This window comes from Siniperca chuatsi, linkage group LG3 (assembly GCF_020085105.1).
Source record: "Siniperca chuatsi isolate FFG_IHB_CAS linkage group LG3, ASM2008510v1, whole genome shotgun sequence".
Lineage (NCBI taxonomy): Eukaryota > Metazoa > Chordata > Actinopteri > Centrarchiformes > Sinipercidae > Siniperca > Siniperca chuatsi.
This window is the reverse complement of record NC_058044.1, coordinates 8005768-8025610: the sequence shown is the minus strand read 5'-3', so window position 1 is coordinate 8025610 and position 19843 is coordinate 8005768. Positions and strand designations below refer to the sequence as shown.

The 19843-nt window shown below is 39.3% G+C and overlaps 1 protein-coding gene across 8 annotated transcripts in view; it reads right to left on the bottom strand.

Annotated features, from left to right (window-relative positions):
* grin2ab (glutamate receptor, ionotropic, N-methyl D-aspartate 2A, b) overlaps positions 1 to 19843 on the bottom strand; it is a 108627-nt gene that overhangs the window by 21256 nt on the left and 67528 nt on the right. For all 8 annotated transcript variants that reach the window (XM_044190184.1, XM_044190183.1, XM_044190181.1 and 5 more), the window contains 6 exons: positions 8798 to 8964; positions 8546 to 8680; positions 8343 to 8442; positions 6918 to 7123; positions 2692 to 2806; positions 2371 to 2573 (listed from right to left, as the gene is read on the bottom strand). In XM_044190184.1, the coding sequence (XP_044046119.1) occupies positions 2371 to 2573; positions 2692 to 2806; positions 6918 to 7123; positions 8343 to 8442; positions 8546 to 8680; positions 8798 to 8964 (926 nt within the window). The remainder of the gene's footprint in view (positions 1 to 2370; positions 2574 to 2691; positions 2807 to 6917; positions 7124 to 8342; positions 8443 to 8545; positions 8681 to 8797; positions 8965 to 19843) is intronic.

Here is a 19843-nt window from a genome sequence, read left to right as displayed (position 1 = left end):
GCTGCTGAACAGACTACTTTACGACCCTGTCTTGGTGGGAGTTGCAGTAGTCCAGATGGGGGATGAAAAAAGGTTCCGCAGTGTCCCACATGAAACATCTTTTCATTTTCTGTCTCCAGGTACAGCTCAGGTTGGGATTGATTTATTTACAGTTTTTTTTTTTAACAGGGACACTGCATATTCATAGACATAATGGTAAATGTGTCAAAGTTAGCCAAAAGGCTAGTTTTCATCCCTTGTATGGAAGCCAAAAAATGCCATAAAGATTTGAATCTTAAAAGCAACTAAACACCTAATTGTTAACTTTAATCACTGCTGAATACTTGAACAATGAGTTTATAGCATTGAAATATTTTACTTTGAGAACCATCTATCTAAATTTCAAATTGTGCAATTTAGGGCTGCAATTTAGGATTATTTTCATTATCATTTAATCTGCAGATTATTTTCTCAATTGACTGATTAATTGTTTAGTCTATAGAATGTCAGAAAATAATGAAAAGTGCCTGTTACAATATCCTAAAGCCAAAGGTGATGACTTCTTGTTTTGTCTAAAGTCTAAATCCCAAAGATATTCTGCTTTTACTAGTACATCCTAAAAACTGAGACGCTGAAACAAGGGAATGTATGAATTTTTACTTGAAAAACGACATTAACGATTATACAATTATCAAAATAGTTGCCGATTAATTTCCTGTCCATCGACTAATCAATTAATCAACTAATTGTTTCAACTCTAGTGCAATTTCAGAAACTTGTTTCTTAAGGACATCATTGTAGAGTTTACAAATTCAGACAAAAAAATTCAAATGTCCAATATAAAAAAAAACTATATTGATATACAAGTTGCTCAGATTTAGTTGATCATTTTTGGATCTAAAAATTCAAATCGAGTCGAGTGAACAAAATTAAAGATGAAAGGTCAGACTTGAACCTTTGGGCTATGCTCTGTCAGTCATATAATCCAAGAAAGAAAAGTTCAGAGTAGAGACTGGAAACCCTGGCCAATTAACTTTTATTTCTGAATTCGTTTTTGAATTGAAGTTTTTAAAATTGCACAACTTGAAATTACCTTCTCGAAAATTTCAACAACGGAAAATCAAACCACAGAAATTCAGATAAGTGGTTTTCACTGTAAATTATTTCAATTCTTCAAGTTCAGTGGTATTTCAATTTCAACATTAAGTATTTCACAATTAACTGTTCAATTACTTTTCAAATCAAATCCTTTTTTTGGCTCCCATACCTGGCCACATTTTTAATAACGTGGGTACTCTAAAATTAGATAAAAATAAAGATTATTAAGCAGCATTACTAATTAGTAACTGTAATATTTAAAACAAGCAACATGTTCAGTACATCTGAAACGAATGAATCACGCTGAATTAATGGAACAATGAAAAAGACCACAATGGGAAACACAAGCAATTACAGTGGTATCAGAAACAAAAATCAAGTACACTGCAGACTGGCATTAGCGAGCTGACAGCAACAGAGAGCAATTAATTATTAATGCTGACAGAACTGATTATCCATGAACCAAATGAGAACTACTCTGCCAGTATGTGTTAAACTCTCAGATAGAAGTTGGGATTGAGTTTTACTCCTGTACAACATTGACAAAGAACACAAAATAGTAAGTAGTGTGTGTACATCTTTGCTGCCTCAGTTGACATGTAGAGTAGATTTTGAAATTAGCTACATTGGATTTGATTTGAATACAAATACCTGTATCTTTTCTCATGATAAAAAAACATCTGGGGCTGCACAAGAGCTATTTGTCTTAGTAAAGAACATGTATGCAGTGAAAACCAAGTTGTAACATGAACCACTGAGTTTGTGAGTTTAGTAATAACTTGTGTTGCAGTACTACCATGTGCATATTTTAAATTGTCAGCCACATACATTTGGATTTCAGTATGGAGAACAAACAGATGATGAGTCATTATTATATAAAGTAAAAATGAGTGGGCCCAGTATAGATCCTTGTAGAACAAAAGTGGACAAGTAGAGGGCAGCTGATTGACGATTATGTTCTTAGACAAATTGAGACCAGTTTGAGAGGTGTGATTCTCTTAATTTCTTTCTACTGAAAAATTTTTAAATAGATAGATTACAGAAGAACTAATAGAGAGTGCCAAATGCCTTCCTGAATTCAAGAAATAACTTTGCTAACACCACCTTTTTTATCCAACTGAGATCTAACTTATTAGAACAAACAAGTGCCTGTCTCACTTCCTCCAGTAACACCTCCAGTTCAGGGATCATCAGCCTTTTCTTAGTAACTTCGAGCAAGTGTGGCTTTTAAACGGCTCTTGAGCAGTGGATAGGTGCTGTTTATATGTTCACAAATTGTGTATTTCTACTTACTCTTTGACATGCTTGCGACAGGGCACAGAGTTTCTCATGCAGGTGCCGGTGAGGATGTCCACATTGTCGACAATGACGAAAGGTTTCTCCTCCAGGGTGACGATGGAGAGATGGTTCTCATCGGCATCCTCATCCCCGAAGGAGTTATACCTTGGCCACACTGGGAACATCAACGACAATGTCCCGTTCTCCCAACGGCCCATCTGTGTGTGTGCAAACACACACAAACACAAAGAAAATCAGGAATAGCCATCTTAATTAAAGTGTTTTGACTTTTTAATTTCCTTGCTCCTTTGCAAAATCACAGTGTTCATTTGTTACCTTCTCCCACTTCCTTTCACTATTCAGAACGATGACAACCAATTTGGGGTTGGCCTGGTAACCATCTGGAGTAAAGGATAAGTCTCGCCCTTCATTCCATACATGCATCATGTGTCTGTAACACATGGGGGGAAAAGGAGAGTAGGAAGTAGTTATTTGCGTTTGTTTTGCATCTGTTTGAGTGTTTGTATGTGTGCACAAGAGCAGATACATTTGAAATAACAAGTTAAGCACTCTGTAATCACTGCAAGAGTATCCTCTTCAAATCAATGCTGTCTTCACCCACTGTGTGTGCATGCATGCCCGAGTGTGTGTGTGTGTGTGTGTGTGCATCTATTTGTGTGTAGGAGGGGGATAAGTCAGAGGCCACATATCTCTCCCATCAACATTCTGCATTGATTTCTCTACAGATACACGCCTGAAAGACAAGCCACTGGTGCAAAAAGGCTGCCCCACTCTCTGACTCACTACAGTTATCTTGCATACGCAAACAGATCCTTTGCTGAAACATTTACACACTAGCTAAAGTAAAGCAGTAGAGTGGAGTAAATGAACCAGTATCACACACAGTGATATGGGATTAAGAATACACTCACTCCAGTTAAACAATTTTCAGAAGGCGAGGATGTTCTGAGAGTTAAGACTGGGATAATAGCATGAATTCCCACTAGGGGAACTGAGGGCTGTCTAAGGACTCTTTTTACTAAAAAGACCAAATCACAAGAGGGACAGCAGCTGCCCAAAACAGACAACACTTTTTCTTCGATGCCTTGTGTTTGGTTTTATTAAAAAATAGTGTGATTCATTTTGACACAGTGTCAAACACGGTTGGTCGGGTGATGTTATACGAATGAAATATCATCTGACTAAAATAGAATATTTCAAAAGCCAATTATTTTTATTTTTTCATTTTTAGGTAATTTTTTCGTGCATTTTTGCCTTTATTGGATAGTGACAGCTGCAGAGAGAGACAGGAAAGGCGGGAGAGAGAGAAGGTATGACATGCAGCAAAGGGCCCCGGGTTGGAAACGAACCCGGGCCGCTGCTGGACTCAGCCATAATGGTATAAATTTCCGGCACAAGAGTCCATTTCCATATATAGAGAGAATGATTTAAACAATGAACACACATTTACTAGATGCATTCAAAAGATGCTTTAGGTATTAACAGATTCACAGCTTAATTTTTCTAAAACAATTAGTTAAAAAAGTAAGCTAAAATACACTCATGTTTTTTTATGTGAGCAGAACATAAAGAGGGCCATGAAGTATTCATGCATCAACTCAAATATTGCGACAGAAAGTCAAGATGCATAAAGGGTATCGTATGAGTGCTGTTTAGCACGTGCCCTGCAGGTGAAAACTATGATAATTACACTCCAATTCAAACAGGTGGGATTTTATGTTGTCTCATCTGCAGGAGCGGTATTAGAGTCAACACACATAAATATTGTTGTCGGACAGTGGATTAGCGAGAGGTACATTAATCATCTGTTTTTACAAAGACTTGGAAACAGGCCTGTGCTCTTTCAAAGCAGGCTCCACTCACACTGAGTAAAGAGTAAATAAAAGGTCCCTGTCTCCTTCGCATGCAGGCACTGCAAAAATACCCAACAGCTCCGCCGTGGGCATACCCTCTCAGCAAACACAAATAATTAAAATAAACCTACAAAGTTAAACATAAGAGACACTTCTGTGCTATATAATTGAAATTACAATGCTTTTGACTATTAGTAACATGTCAAGACAAATATATATTTTTATGTTTGAAAAATCTTCATGGTGCAGCAGGTGATGCCCTTGTCACAGTGCATTGCCACAGCTGAATACATATAGCGGAAACACTGTTGCAGTCTATTCTGGGAAACTGCTGTCTCCTCCTATTTCAAGTTTGTTACCATTTTTGGGAAAAGATTTTGATCTAAACGGATGAGTCTGGTGTTTTTGAGGCATGTAAAACAGACAGATTACACATCATATATTCACATTTATATTCACATGTATACTCATGTAATTTTGTGGTCCCGTGTCATTTTAACAAAACAAAATGTGTAGCTACATTAAAGGGGGTTCAATGATTTCTAAATTACTGTATGCAAAATTGTTTGCAAGTATTAAATCACAGCATCAGTCGCATCACAGAAATGATACCTGCTATTGTAAATGCCATCTTTAAAATGTGGGTCCTTTTACTACTATGTGTGGAACATTTTTCTATTATTGAAGTACTTGGGTAGCCATTGTGTGAGCACTTTCTAAAAGTATGAATAAAGAAGGAAGGGAGGCTCTTCCCAAATTCTGTATTATGGCAGAGAGCATCTTTTCAGAAAAAAGCGACAGCTTAGGGGTTTGCATGGTACAGTGGTCCCATCAAATAGAATAACCTTTTGAAATTTACTACAATGATAAACCTCAGGGGGTGCACGGTGGCAGAGCGGCTACAGCTCCTGCCTCCCAATAAGGAGATCGTGGGTTCGTGGGTTCGATTCCCGGACCGGACCAACATCACACAATCTCTCTGGGTGGAGTCTGCATGTCCTCCCCGTGTTACCGTGGGTTCTCTCCGGGTTCTCCGGCTTCCTCCCACCGTCCAAAGACATGCATGTGTAGGTTAATTGATAACTCTAAATTGCCCGTATTGAATGAATGTGTGAGTGAATGGTTGTCTGTCCTTGTCTGTGTCTGTGTTCGCCCTGCGACGAGTTGGCCACTGTCCAGGGTGTGCCCTGCCTAAGGCCCGAAGTCACTGGGATAGGCTCCAGTCACCCGCGACCCCCTAACGGGGACCAAGCGGTAGAAGATGGATGGATGGATGGATGGATAAACCTCAATAAAAACCCATCATTGTGGAGACCAAATACGCTGAACTAAAGTCTAAGACATTAATGCCTGTCAGGCAAGAATGACAGGGAATCCAACGGGGTTGATAGTGTCTTTTAAGTGCCAGATTATGTTGTCCTATTCCTCTCCACCTCACGTTGTTTATATGCACACTGCGGCAAGATTGTATCTAGACTAATGTATGCAGAATTCTGATCACAGCCTCACCACTTCCAAATCAGGGTAGGGGAATCCAACCTGTCAGTTTATTATCACAAAAATGGCTGCAGTTGTTTTGACAAATGCAAATTCTATCTATTAAGTTAGGTAGACAAATGAGGTACCTCTGACAGAAAGAAAAAAAGATTGTTTCGAAGAAATTCCTATTGAGGTCTGAGTTATATTGGATCAACCTGTCAACAACAACGGTATTGTATATGCTTTGATATATACTGTAATGGGCTACTAAGAGATAAAAATGAGATAATAAAGCCATAATGGTGAAAATCACACTGTGGCTCTCATTCTAATGAGGCAACTCATAAGTCATCATAGATGTGCAGAGCCTAGCAACCTGACCTTCATGTTTTCAGGCAGTTTTATATAGATTTCTGAATGAATAATCATATTTTAGCCACTGCATGCCTCATATTCAAGATGTAGTCACTAGTCAATATCACACCAAAAAACCTCACAGGCAGCAATACAAATAACAGATTCTGTATTTGTGCTTTTGTGATCGAGGATGTTCAGTATGAACGTGCTTGCATGTGTGTCTCTGTGTGCCCATTTGTCCCCTGTTCTTGTTTGAAGGATTTGACTGTTTCCTCATCACAGAGACTTCAGAGAAGACTACATACACACATAATTGTATGCATTTGTGCCTTGTACACACACACACACACACACACGTACACCTACCAACACATACATGCCACCCACAGAGCCACGTAACAAGAAAAAATAAAGAGAGAACAAAGCTAGTAAAAGCTGCTTTAATCCTGACGTAATGACAGTGAATTCAGTCATATGAAGCAAGGTGCACACACAAAAATACACACACACTTACTACTACCACCTACCACACACATACTAGGCTCTAGTTAACACAGGGCAGCAACAACACGGAGGTCTGCCTGATGTTCAGTTCATTGTCTCTCAACTAAGGCAGCAGAATGATCTCATACACCGAGCAGCTGTACACAACAGCTAATAGTGTTAAATGTCATTAGACATCACAGTGTTTAACACTCCTGTCATCTCTGCTTCCTTTCTCCCTTCTACCCCTCTCATTAATACATTAAAAAAGAGTTATGTAAGACTGCTCAACACTCAGCTAGAAAGACAAACAGAGTTATGCAAGTCCCTAGACCTTGAGCTCCTCACACATGCACACACAGTACACACCTGCGCAGGGCACTAGGTGGGAGCTTCCCCGGGCTCCTGTCTGACGGTGTGCTGTAGCAGCTGCTCTGGGCCTCTGGCAGCTCCCCCTTCTCCCGCAGCATGGAGGTGGCTGCAAAGGAAATGATGCCCACCCCATCCCGCACCCGCGTGTCCAGCGGGTACTCCCAGTCGTCATAGGACACGGAGATCATACCCAGGGGAAACATCTGAGAGGAAAGGAGGGGAGATCTGAGAAGTGGCACATATGGTGTGAAAGATTCAATTTCACTTCAATTTGACATTTTTTACCCCAATTTAAATTTAAACATCCATATGTATCTCTCAAAGGTGCCAAGCAGATGATTTATTGGTTCCATTTGCCTTCCTGAAATAATTCATATCTGGCTATCAAATAAGTGTGAGCAGACTGCATGTCCACAAACTCGATTCATTCACTCATTCAGGTATCACCTACACTTTGAAACTGTCAAAATAAAAAACATAAGAAACTAAATTGCTCACTAAGTTTATCTCTATAAACCAGACTGAGAAAACAACAAAAAAATGCCAGCACACTAGCCTGTCAGTCTACCATACAATACTTTGTTTTTGCATTTTAATTTGGCACAAACTGTAGAATCAGATCTTTGTCTAAGAAAGAAAACTGAAAGGAGGAGAATAAAAATTTGAGAGGTTTTTGAGGAAAGGCAAGCAAACATTATCATGATATGTTTTCATTCTTGTGAGGGGAGCATTTGAGCTGATTATACTTTGAATTATTTATACACATATTTATATGCTATTTGGATAATAGCTACCTTGCTGTCCTACATTTTGAGAGTGAATGTGTATGTAATGCTGTCAAACATCCAATTTTGGGGCTGAGCAAATGTTTTTAGGTAGAGAGAGAAGAATGTAAACAAAGCAGTAAACTAAAAATATGATATGATATGAATTATAGTTTACCAGTCACCATGATTTGTCTCTATACTGTTTTAGGCTTATGGCTTATGGCTTAAAAGAATAGTTTGACATTTTGAAATATGCTCATTCACTTTCTGGTTAGAAGAGAAGATTGATATCACTCTCATAATTATCCGTTAAATCTAAGGCCAGCAGCCAATTAGCTTAGCTTAGCACAAAGACTGGAAACATGGGCTACATGGCCAGGCTTGCTGTTTCCCCCTGTTTCTTTATGCTAAGCTAATGCTAACTGTAGCAAAGTGCTGGCTGTATCTTGATATTTAACAGACTGATATGAGAGTGGTATCAATCTTCTCATCTAACTTTCGCCAAGAAAGCAAATATTAGCTGTAGAGAATAAAGGAGAAGAGAAATACAGGAGAGGCAGCAGATGACCTGCAACAGTCTGGAATAAAAAACACTACTTGTCTAGTCACACCACTCAAAAGTGGCCACCTGTTATTACATATGGGGCCTCACTACCTCGGGGGTAAAGTCTGGGTTGCCAGTGGTGAGACTGGACACAATCCAAATGTAACCAGCTCCTATCAGGCCCAAGGACCGAGCTTCCTCTAGTATATACCTGTCGAGGAGTAGAGTCAGAGAGTTAATAAAGATTCACTACATAAATTTGGCAGACAAAGAGACAGAAACAGCAAAAGAAAATTAAAGACACAAACACTCACAAAGCCTCATCCTTGGAGCAGTACAGCAGTATAACAGGACTCTGGATCCTCTTGAGGGCAATGTGTGATTTAGAGTTTGGGTCGCCATCTACAGCATCTAGAGTCACCACACTCTGCAGGTCCCAGCGCACAAAGCTGTAACAATACACCATTAAATAATACAAGGTACTTAATCTTGTCAGCTGCCATAAATAAAGGTTAAGGATGAAAACAGAGAGTGTGTGTGTGCATGTGGGGGAGTGTATTCATTACCTGTGATCCACAGTTATCTTCAGTGTGCTGATGAAGTCCTGGTACCCGGGGAACTTGGACGTGACGATAGAAAAAACATGCCAGTCATACTCCTCCATGATGGAAAGCATGAGCAGAGCCTCCTGCTGCAGAGCTGCACCGAACTGGAAGAACGTGGACTTCTCATCCTGCAACGACACACAGGCCAGCAGCAGAGACAGTCAGCAGATTTGTCTGAGGAACTGAATTAATTGCAGAAAAGGAAAAAAAAACAAGAGCTGGAGTGAATGAGTGCAAATCAAAGACTCAAAAACCCGATAGAATTAAAACCATTTTCAGTTTTGCAATCAGTGAGTCAGACCTGGAGAGTGACGGAGATAAGAGAGAATGTAAGTGTTAGAGAAAGGAACAAGGAGAGGGGGAAAATGGGAAAGAGAGGAAGACATACTGAGATACCGAGAGAGCGAGATTCAGTCGACAAGTGAGACTTCACTGCAAGAGAGTGACTGCTGACAAAAGGGGGGGGCCTAATGGTCGGATAACTGCCTCATAACTCACAGGTTTGATTCACTTCCACCCTCAGTTGCCAATATAACAACAGCCATGCATTGTCTCAAAAGCTAATTGAGCCAAATACTGAGGCTCTACCTGCTTGCTCATTTTGTATGGTGCTGTATTACTGAACTGGCTCCTAATACCTAAAATGTAGAACATCACTTATCTGTGGTACACTAACTGCAAAAAATATGCTATGTCATTTTATAGCAATCTCATTTGTCAGTCAGAGGATATCCTCTATAAACTGTAGCTCTAAATTTTACAGCATTAATTCAAAATGCCATGTACAGTTAAATCATTTAGTCTCAGTATTGGAAGGAAACAGGGGGTCAATGTGAGAGTAAGAGGCAGCAGTAAGCGTTACCAAAACCAAAGCAGCTATTAAACAGAATGAAACCCAAAGTGAGTGTGAAATAAGTTGCTAATGATTGCAGAATGTATGTTTGCATAAAGTGTAAGCTGAGTTTCCCCCTGGGGACACAACAAATAGACAGCAACACAGCCCATCCACCAGAGAGGAAGGACGAGGGAGGGAGGAGGAGTAGACAGGGAGAAAAAGAAAAGGCTGAAGGGGGAGAATAAGACGGAGACAAATGCTCCAGTCTTGTGAGCTAGATTGAGATACCTGCTGCAGAAAGAGGTGGAAAAGGAGTGAGAGTCTTAAGAGAAAAACTGAGAGAGACATGAACATCAAACCTCCTCACAAGGTCCCTCTTTTTCACACACACAGACCACATGCACACATACATGCTCTGACACCCCTGCCGTAGAGGGCATCAAAGAACGTGACACATTAAACATCAAAGCCCTCATAAACACACATGGAGAATCAGCTGTCAGCTCCTGCTTCTCTTCGCCCACCACCCTCACCTTTGTGTGTGTAGGACTGTGTGTGTGTGTATATACTGTATATATGCGTGTAAACCTATATTGTGGCTCTAGTTTTGTCCCTTAGTTTAACAAAAAGCTCTCGGCTCTGGCCATCACACACATAAAGCAGGCCCTGCAGAGATTTAACTCCCTTCCCTCCACTGCTACAAAAAGGGGAGAAAAGTAGGAAGCAGAGAGGATGAAATTGTACTTCAAAAAGACCTATCTCACTGTTTCCATCTGTGTGTGTGTGTGTGTGTGTGTGTGTGTGTGTGTGTGTGTGTGGCTTTACACTTTACTCACAAGAAAAAAATCTCCCTCTGTGTGGCAACAGGCACATCCACAGTTTTGCCCAGATAACACCAACACACAAGCACAGATACTAACAAGCACAAACACCCACTCACACCCTCGCACATACAGTACAAGTGTACAACCGACACTCACATATAAATCAGTGCTGAAACAATCACTCGATTTACCAATTAATCAGTCAATGAAACAATCTGTTAATTGTCTAAAGGATGATTCTGGTTTATTACAATAATATGAGTCATATTTTTATAGTTTTGCCCATTACTGGCTATCATTACATTGTACTCTTCGAATTAATTGTTAAGATCTGGGAACACAGGAACATTACTACATTGCAACAAAGTCCAACCAGATCATCTGAGCAGTTAGACGATCAGAAAGTTTAGCCAGATAATCTAAATCACTTTATTTGGAGGTAAAACTGAGAGTGAGTGCACACACATACAGTGATGGTGGCTGGATAACTGAGCGGGCCATTGCATTTAGATGAAGCTGCCAGTGGGGCCAGCCACTGTAGTTCAACCTGGGCAGATATAATGTAGATATAAGGCCGGGTCAAGCTGCAGAGCATCTGCTCTTTGCTTGGGTGAGAGCAAGATTTAAAGGCAGCTTAAAGGTAAGTTAGGTCAGGGCTAAAGAATAGTGTCGCCTGTCAGAGGGCCTAGTAGATTTACGACAGCACAGCTTGATATCCACTGCAGGGCTCAATGATAGGTCAAAACATCATTTAAAAAGAATATTGTGCTTCTATAGGAATGCCCACCAACTTTTGGCAAATTTCTTTGTGTACTGATAACTGACAAATGTCGGTAATTCTTCCTAATTGCACAGGAAAACTGTGTGCGGTCTGTAAACTGTGACTGATTTTTACAATTAACAGTTTGGGTAATAATTTTGCTATTCACCTTTGTTTTCTCTTCCAGATAAGTTTGGCTAATATAATAAGCCAGAATTGCTGGCTGGTTGCTGGTTCTCAAATGTGACGATTTTTTGCTGCCATAGCCTTGGGTTTGTTGGTTAGACATAACAAGTTTTTTGAAAATGTCACCTTGCGCTCTGGGGACTTATTGTGGGCCTTTTTTTATTACTATTTTTTGACATTTTATGTATTAATCAATTAAAATTGATTAGTTACAGCCCTAATACAAATACACACATTGTGTGACCGTCTCCTAAGGGTAACCACTGAAGAGGACACAGAGAGAACAGGAGAGTTGTTAAAAAGTCAGAATAATAAACAATACATATATTTGAACTTGTTTTTTTTGATTAGTTACTGTAAAGAAACCCTTCTCATCAAAATTGAAAAGCCTAGCTCTTAATTTTATAATTGTGAGGAATCATATGAGCACACACATACGCCGTGGCCTTTATATGGTGACAGGCTGAATATACTACATGGCATAGATGTTCATAACATGCTTTTAACATGTTTAATATTTATACCTGTCATCGTGGTCTATCCCACGCTCTTCCTTTTAAATACCTTCACAATCTAAGGAGGAGAGGAGAGGAGAGGAGAGGATGGAGGGTGGAGAATTTAGAATGAATGGGGTGAAAGTCTTTTCAGAAGACTGAGGGGTGAAAGGGGAAGATGATAGTTGCTGGTGGTTGCTGAATTATAAAGGATAAAAAGAGACGTCGACACAGACCTGCATCTTCTCATCAAATCACACAAGTCCACCAAGAAGCTCATATATGAATAATGCACATGCACACACACACACACACACACACACACAGATGTATTCTACATTATAACTGATGACATCATGCATCAATTATACAAATACAGTGAACTTCAAGTACACTTTCACATCCACCCATGTGCATGCACACAGCAGATACACATGTGTACATGCACAAAGGACCCTCAAAAAATATATCTTTACTCATGAGCCAGCATACCAATAAATAATACACCACCAAAACCAAGACAGTATCTCACTTTTTCTCTCTCCCCCCCTCACACACACACAGACGCATACTATTTCATGTCAAATTTCATTTTTGTTTACAGCAATCAGATGAAGAAAATATGAAAGTGTGGAGAGAGCTGTACAGATCCAGGCTAATGAGGGGTGAACTGACACATTTCTAGAAATTGTTGGGAGAAGGAGTCACGTGGGCTACAGGAGGAGGAGCTGAGTCCTACAGTACAAGTAGTGAAGGTGGATGAAGAGAGAAATGAGCAACCAAAAGCTAAGGAACAGTAATTGAAAGGCTGGTAGAAGAGTGCATTACATGGGAGAGCACAAAAGAAGAGGATGGAGCTAGTAGCAGAATAATGAGAAAGAGATGGGGGTAAGGAGGATGATGATGATGAGGCCAGCAATATGCAATATTAATATTTAATGCAGTAGGTCAGTTATGAGGCGCAGCTACATTAAGTTGGCCTGACAAAGTATGGCCCCCAGATGCTGCTAAGTACCATCTCACTTAAGTCTGCACAAAAGTGCAAACAAGCTAGCATGGCAAAATAAGTCCTGTGTTAACAAAGTGAAGCTCGCTGCGTCTTCAAGGGTCACAAAATAATTAAATTGCCAAAAAAAGAAGTGTCAAAGTGGCAGTACTATAAATGCAGTTTTTCAGAATGATATTCCTGCCCAAAGCTGAGTTGTAGAAAGATTAAAATACATCCCCACATTATTCTAGTGAATTGAACATAGTGCAGAAAAAGTATATTCCAAGTCCCTGACGTTTCAGGTACAGGTAACTGACAAAACACCCAAAACTAATTTGGTATACAAATTGTATTAGTAGGTATTTCCAATGGATGAGCACCTTTGAGAACAAGGTTACTGCCACAATAGTTAATAGATCCGAATGAAAGTGATGTGAATGCGTTTCCACCATGATGAACATATATTAATAAAATCCTACTTGAACTATAGGTCATGGCTGTCTCATTCACCATGCAGGAAACCAAATAAATACTTTAATGGGGTATTTTGGGATGATATTTGACAAAGCCAAATAATTAGCTTCCCAAATATTTAGACAGAGAATGTCTCATGGAAAAAATGCAGAATTAGGGCTTGCAGCTTTTAAGGCGGTTTGCAATGTACAAGGCAAAGCATGTAATTTATGTCAGTCAGAAGTTCATTTTTCACAGTCCTGATCTGACAGGTGACTGTATGTAACTGAAAATATCAAAACGGTCACGTATTTTGTTTTAATTGATTTACTTAATCTTTATTTATACAATACACTGACGTACAATTAACAGTACATTTAGCAGTACAATTAAAATATGTTAAATATGGAGGGAGTGCCATTTCACATTATCTTATCAGACAGATAAAAGTCTTGTGATCAAAGTTGTCTTAAATTTCTGGCCAGTAGGCTGTTTTATATGGCAGATATTTTGACTTTTATGTCATTTATGTCATAGGTATAATTAATAACACTGATGATTGCATCCAGTTTATCCATCCTTAACATCCTTGACATTATTAATTACACCTGTGCTTTTCCTGCTATGACAAGTCAAAACATCTGCTGTGAAAAAGGCCTGTTTTGTACAAAAAGGGTGTTAATTTAAACCACAATATACCACTGACAGAATCTGAATACAACTTATAGTAATAAAGCATGTGATGTTATCTTTAACACATGCCCTGAAAAAAAGGTTAGTGCATATGGGGTGCTACACTGCCTATCTTTCTAGTGTTAAAAAAATTCATACAATCCAGGCAAAGGAAGGTCACCTCAGGTATTACAGTAGATTTTTTTTAAAGCTAAATTCTACCTGGCAATGTTGGACCTTATCAGTGTAATTATGATTAATTAAACACTGCAGGTTAGTATATTAGAAGGATGAAAGGTAGGCACACTAAACAAGGGCCTGTGAAACATTAAAACTGCTCTAAAAAGCTACACTGGTAGACAGGACACATTTTCTGTTGAAGCCTAATTCTGTGTAAATGCTCAGCAGATGTTCTGCAAACCCTAGTGCTAACAAACACCACTCTAAATCCATCCGCTAACAAAGAATTAGCTCAGGAAAGCCACTTACAAACAAACACCTAGGGTAGCCTAGGAAAGGAAGAAGTTGTCACTTGACCAGCGTCAGAAGTAACACAGCCAAAGAATATCCTTTCAGAGAGATTTCAAGAAGAAATCTACACATTCTTTATTTTTTCTTGGTGTTTGAACTATGTTCTTCCATGACTTCAAAAAACCTACAAATAACAATTTTATTAGCATAATAGTCCAACATGTAACATCAAACATCATTCTTTGAACATTGCTGAAAGCTGTGAACTGGGACAGCAAGAGTCAACAACCTCTATAGCAGAGACATAGCATAAAATATTCTCTTGACACTAACAGAATGTAAAGGCAGGTCCCTGAACAGCTAACAAGTAGCAGTCCCTTAAGCACTGAAAGCTCTTCAGTTTTAGAATTCAGAGACAGGTCCCAAAGCCCACATCAACTAACCGAAAATGCGCTTTCTACATTCCCACGATTGACAGAGAACTATAGCATTTAGCTTGCAGACACTGGCTCCCAATGCCAACAAAGACTGCTTTAGTATTTAACAAGAGGTAAGTCCCAATGCTTAAGTCTACTGTAGTATTTAACAGCCTCACACTCCCCAGGCAAACACAGAATAGCATTTAACATGGCACAGAGCCCCCAAGCTAGCATAGCCTAGCGCAGAGTAGTGAAGCATTACGTCTCACCACTAACTCAGACAAGCATGTAATGGACAGCAGCGCAGCCATGGACTGACAAAGCGCACAGCATTACGGCATAACCTCAGAATGTAATATGGGACTGGAATACAGCATGTCTCCTGACACTTGAAAACACATTTTCCTCCTCCGGCCTAACACTTACTTTTTCCCCACAAAAGTTTAAATAGTCTTATGTTAATTTTCCTACTGAGTTAGTACTCTCAGTCAAAGTGGACCTATTGTAGAGGCCTGTATTTTTGTAGAATTGTAATAGCGTGATATAGTATGGAAGCAAAGGAAGGCCGTATTAATTAGAATTTTTTAAGCAGAGATAATTATTTAAACCTGCAGTAGAACAGACTGCATTATAGTCGCTGACTGTGGCAAATACAGTGGTGGGTTCAGAGTTTTCATGGCCATTAATGGCAATGTCTGCTGCTTTTGTTTTGCATAAAAAATGCTTAACACAGCACATCACAGACACAAATTAAGTGTGAGAAGTGAACTACTTCTCTATGGAAGCAAAAAAAAGGGCATAAGGATCTAAACCTTATAAGCAACTGGACACCAAATTATGAAATTTAACAACTATAAATTTAAATACCACTAAACTTGTAGAACTGAAATAATTTACTTTGAAAACATCTATCTGAATTTATGTGGTTTGAATTCCTCTCTTTGAAATTTCCAGAAGGTACTTCCATATTGTGCAATTTCAAATACTCTTACCCCACAAATTCAGATATAAAATTCAAGTATGCAGGTTATCATTCATCTGAACTTCTCTTTCTTGGATAATATGACAGACAGAGCATCATTTATATTATGTAGGCTTGAGTCCTTGTCATTGGCCCAAATGTTCAATTTTGAAGTTTTCATCTTAAATTTTGGTGTCTGAAAAAGCTTGACTTGAATTTTATATCAGAAAATAACCACATAATCTGAACAACTTCAATATATGTTAACCCTGAAAACAAAATTCTGAAAAACAAGTTTCTCAAAATGACCTAATGAAAATTGTAAAGAGGGGAATTCAAACCACATCAATTCAGAAAGATGGTTCTCAAGGTCAAATATTTCAATACTATAAATGTATTCCTCATAAAATTTCAGCATTAAGTATTCAATAGTGGTTAAATTAAATTTGCTCTGTTCCTTATATGATTCAGATCCTTATGGCCTTTTTTTTGCTTCCATAGAGAAATAGTTCACCTCTCATCGAGACACTTAATTTGTCTGAGATGAGCTGCCTTTAGCATTTTTTGTGCAAAACATTTAAGTACAATACCAGCGTAATTTACTTTTTTTCCCCAGTGTCATTAATGGCCATAAAAACTCTGAACCCACTACTATATTTGCCACAGTCAGAAACTAATACATTCTGTTCCACGACAGGTTTACCTTAATTATCTCAGGGAAGTCATAAGCTCACATTTGTTTTAAAAAATCCATTAAAATCAGCTTGCAGACATATCGCTGCCTTGAAGAATGTAGTCATCCATCATACCCATGTAATATATTTCTTTCCTGTCAACGTGTCAGTCGAGATTTTCTACAGTTTTGTTGGGATTTTTACTGTAGCAAAAACAAATTATCAGATACTAATGCATGATGAGATTAGCAGGAGATTAGTGATTTATTAATCCAGTGTCACACTCCTGGTAATGTGCCAGAGATGTGCCTACAGTGATTGAACCATCACTTATATCTCTTCCCTAGAAAACCATCAACATAGCCTTTTATTTACCTTGTCTGGGAGTTTGTTATATGTAGTACTGTGTTTACTGTGGCTGCAATTTTTTTCAGTTTTTCATCAATTTTATATTTACCATCTGACACCTGAGACATTAGACTTCGTTTGGATCAAAGCAGTTTCTTTATCAATGAATGGTGAATTTATTATCTAATAATTAGTGAGTGTTATTGAATGGTTAAATAACAGCAACCCTGGTGTTTAGGTAATTTCTTTCTGGATTCTTGCTATTTCATTGAATTGGTCTATTGTAAAAAGTGGATATAAAAACGTATATTTGCTTATTTTGTTTACCAAGTTTTGATCATTCACAATGTATTTAATTAAAAGGGGAAAATTGTAAATATACAATAATTATTGTAGAGTAAAAAGACAGCTGTTGTCAGACACTGACAAATAAGAAGTAAAGATATGCAAGTGAAACAGCCTACTTTTTAGGTTGAGACTGTGAAGCACAAACAGGGTCTTACAACATTTTGATTTAATTAGCAAAACTTTCTAATGCAGATGTTCTTAGGAGAAGTATTTTTCCTAATTGGGACTGCAAAGCAAGCTGAGAAGTTGTTTTCTTTATACTTCAGATGAATGTAAACCTCATGATCAAATAACTGCTCAGGTTAATATATTAATTTGATTATGTAATTTGTTGATGAGTACCCCGTACACAAGGAGCTTTCCCTTTTTCTGTGTGTTCCTACAAAGGATCCATCAACTGTCCACTATAAATCAAGAGCCATACTCTGCAGTGCTGCTCTATCACATATGGTGCTGCATCAGCATGCAAAGAACTAGAATATTGTAAAGAAATTACATAATTATTTGGCTGAGGAAGGAAAAATGAATTTCCTGCAGAACTTTTCGACAAAGCACATTGTGTTGGATGGCAGAAGTGCGCTTTTGCCAAGCACCGCCGGTTAAATCTGTCTCCTGAGTTGTAGCCGATGGTTGTGTGCATGGTTGGCCCTGCCTATCCAAGTGTCAGAATGCTGCTCACGGTAGAGGCTAATCACAACACCTGTTTAGGAGAGATTACAGCAGGATCCGCCAGAGTGCTGAAAGGCCTCTGCTTTATTAAAACTGAAGTGTCTGTCCAGGCTGTAACATCCACATACACACATACATACACAAACACACATACACAGCATTTGTGCGGCAGAAAAAGAATAGGATGTGTGTCTATATATGGTGTGGGTGTGCTGCCGCTGCTGTTTGAGTAATAATAACTGTTTGACTTATAGAGCTTCAGAGAGAAAGAGATGTTAATGTTGTTTCATTCCCCTACATGGAAAAGTAATGACAGAGCCAACCCTTTTTCTCACTCAGTTTCTCTCTTCCCCTATCGGAGAATGAATTTAAAACTGCTCAAGAACTGAGCAAGACCCTGCATCCTCCTCCCTCCTCTGGCAGCCTTCATTGGCAAATCAAAGAATTGCCAGTTTGATATTTATAGCTGAAGTGCCTTTGGGTGAAAAAAAATCCCACTCTCTCTCTTTCTCTCTTACTCTCTCTCTCTCTCTGTCTCTCTCAACCCACTGATGTGACTCTATTGGACTTTGGAAACCTTAGGCCTGGTGTAAAAATGGCAGCAAGCAGTGAGTCAGCCCATCCCAGATGACTACCTCAGCGTTGATTGCTGGACCATGCTAAGCAGGCCAAGTGCCGCAGGTATGAGAACAGGACGGCCAGTCGGGTTGGGGTCAGAGCACTTGTCCAACGCACTGCAAAACAAAAGGATCTGGCTGGTGTAGGAATGCCACAAGCCAGAAGATTAATTAGACAATTCACAGTGTGTTAGTCTTTCTGCTTTTAGAGAAGAGCCGCAGGCTCTGCTGAATCCTAAAACATTGGTTTATCCCCATTTTGGTTAAAATTACATTAGCCTAGTATTTCTTAAGTGAGCTGTTGACAGCCGAGGCATTGTGTTTACTAAATAGCACAGAATAAGTTTATACAATGACACAGGCTTCCAGAGGGCATGTCGGTCGGGTGCAGGGTGGATTCTGGGAGGAATGTTGGAAAGTGGTGAAGGGGTTTTGCAGAGATTGTTTGCGGGGAAAGGAAGGGGTTAGACAAATCACTAATTCTGCAGAGGAAAGAAAAACTGTAGCTGAAGGGGGTTTCATTCATTATATATAAGCCTTACTCAGGTCTGTGTAAGCCTTTTTATACCATAAACACTCCCACAACACTATTGTGCACACGCGCTTGCTTTCTGGAATACACACATAAAAATCTTGTTGCTACATTTAGTTAAACCAGCAACAGGCTAACACGCGTTAATCCGCTCTCTTCCAGCCTCTGCAGAGTTTGTCGCCATGTGAGTCCATTTCCTCCGGTTTAATACCACCACTCGTCTCCTCTGTTCCCCATCTCCCCCTTCTCCTCTCTCCTTCCCTCTCCAATCCAGCCACTACACCATTCTCATCGCTTTTGTTCACACGACAGTCGCCATCCACTGTTACCATGGCAAATCAATGGTCAGTCTACAGATGGGAGCAGATTCATTTCTCCCTAGCACACACTCACACACACACACACATGCCTAAACACACAATGTGTTTGCTTCCCGCTCTGGGATTCCATCACATTGGTAATGGATAGTTGTCGATGTGCTGCATGGTTGAGCGCGCGCAGGCAGATGTGTGTGTGTGTGTGTGTGAGAGTGTGTGTGGCCAACGTGTCAAAGAGCAGATAAGTAAATATATTTCCTTTACTAATTAAAGGAAGGCATTGCTCCCCAAGGAAAAGAGAGCATACCAAATGTCAGGGCACGGTGTGTTAGATGTGATAACTACACACACACACACACACAATACTTCTGCATGCACCAACACGTGCACAGACACACTCACATATGCACAAATTACTTTTGGCGGTGTGTATATTATC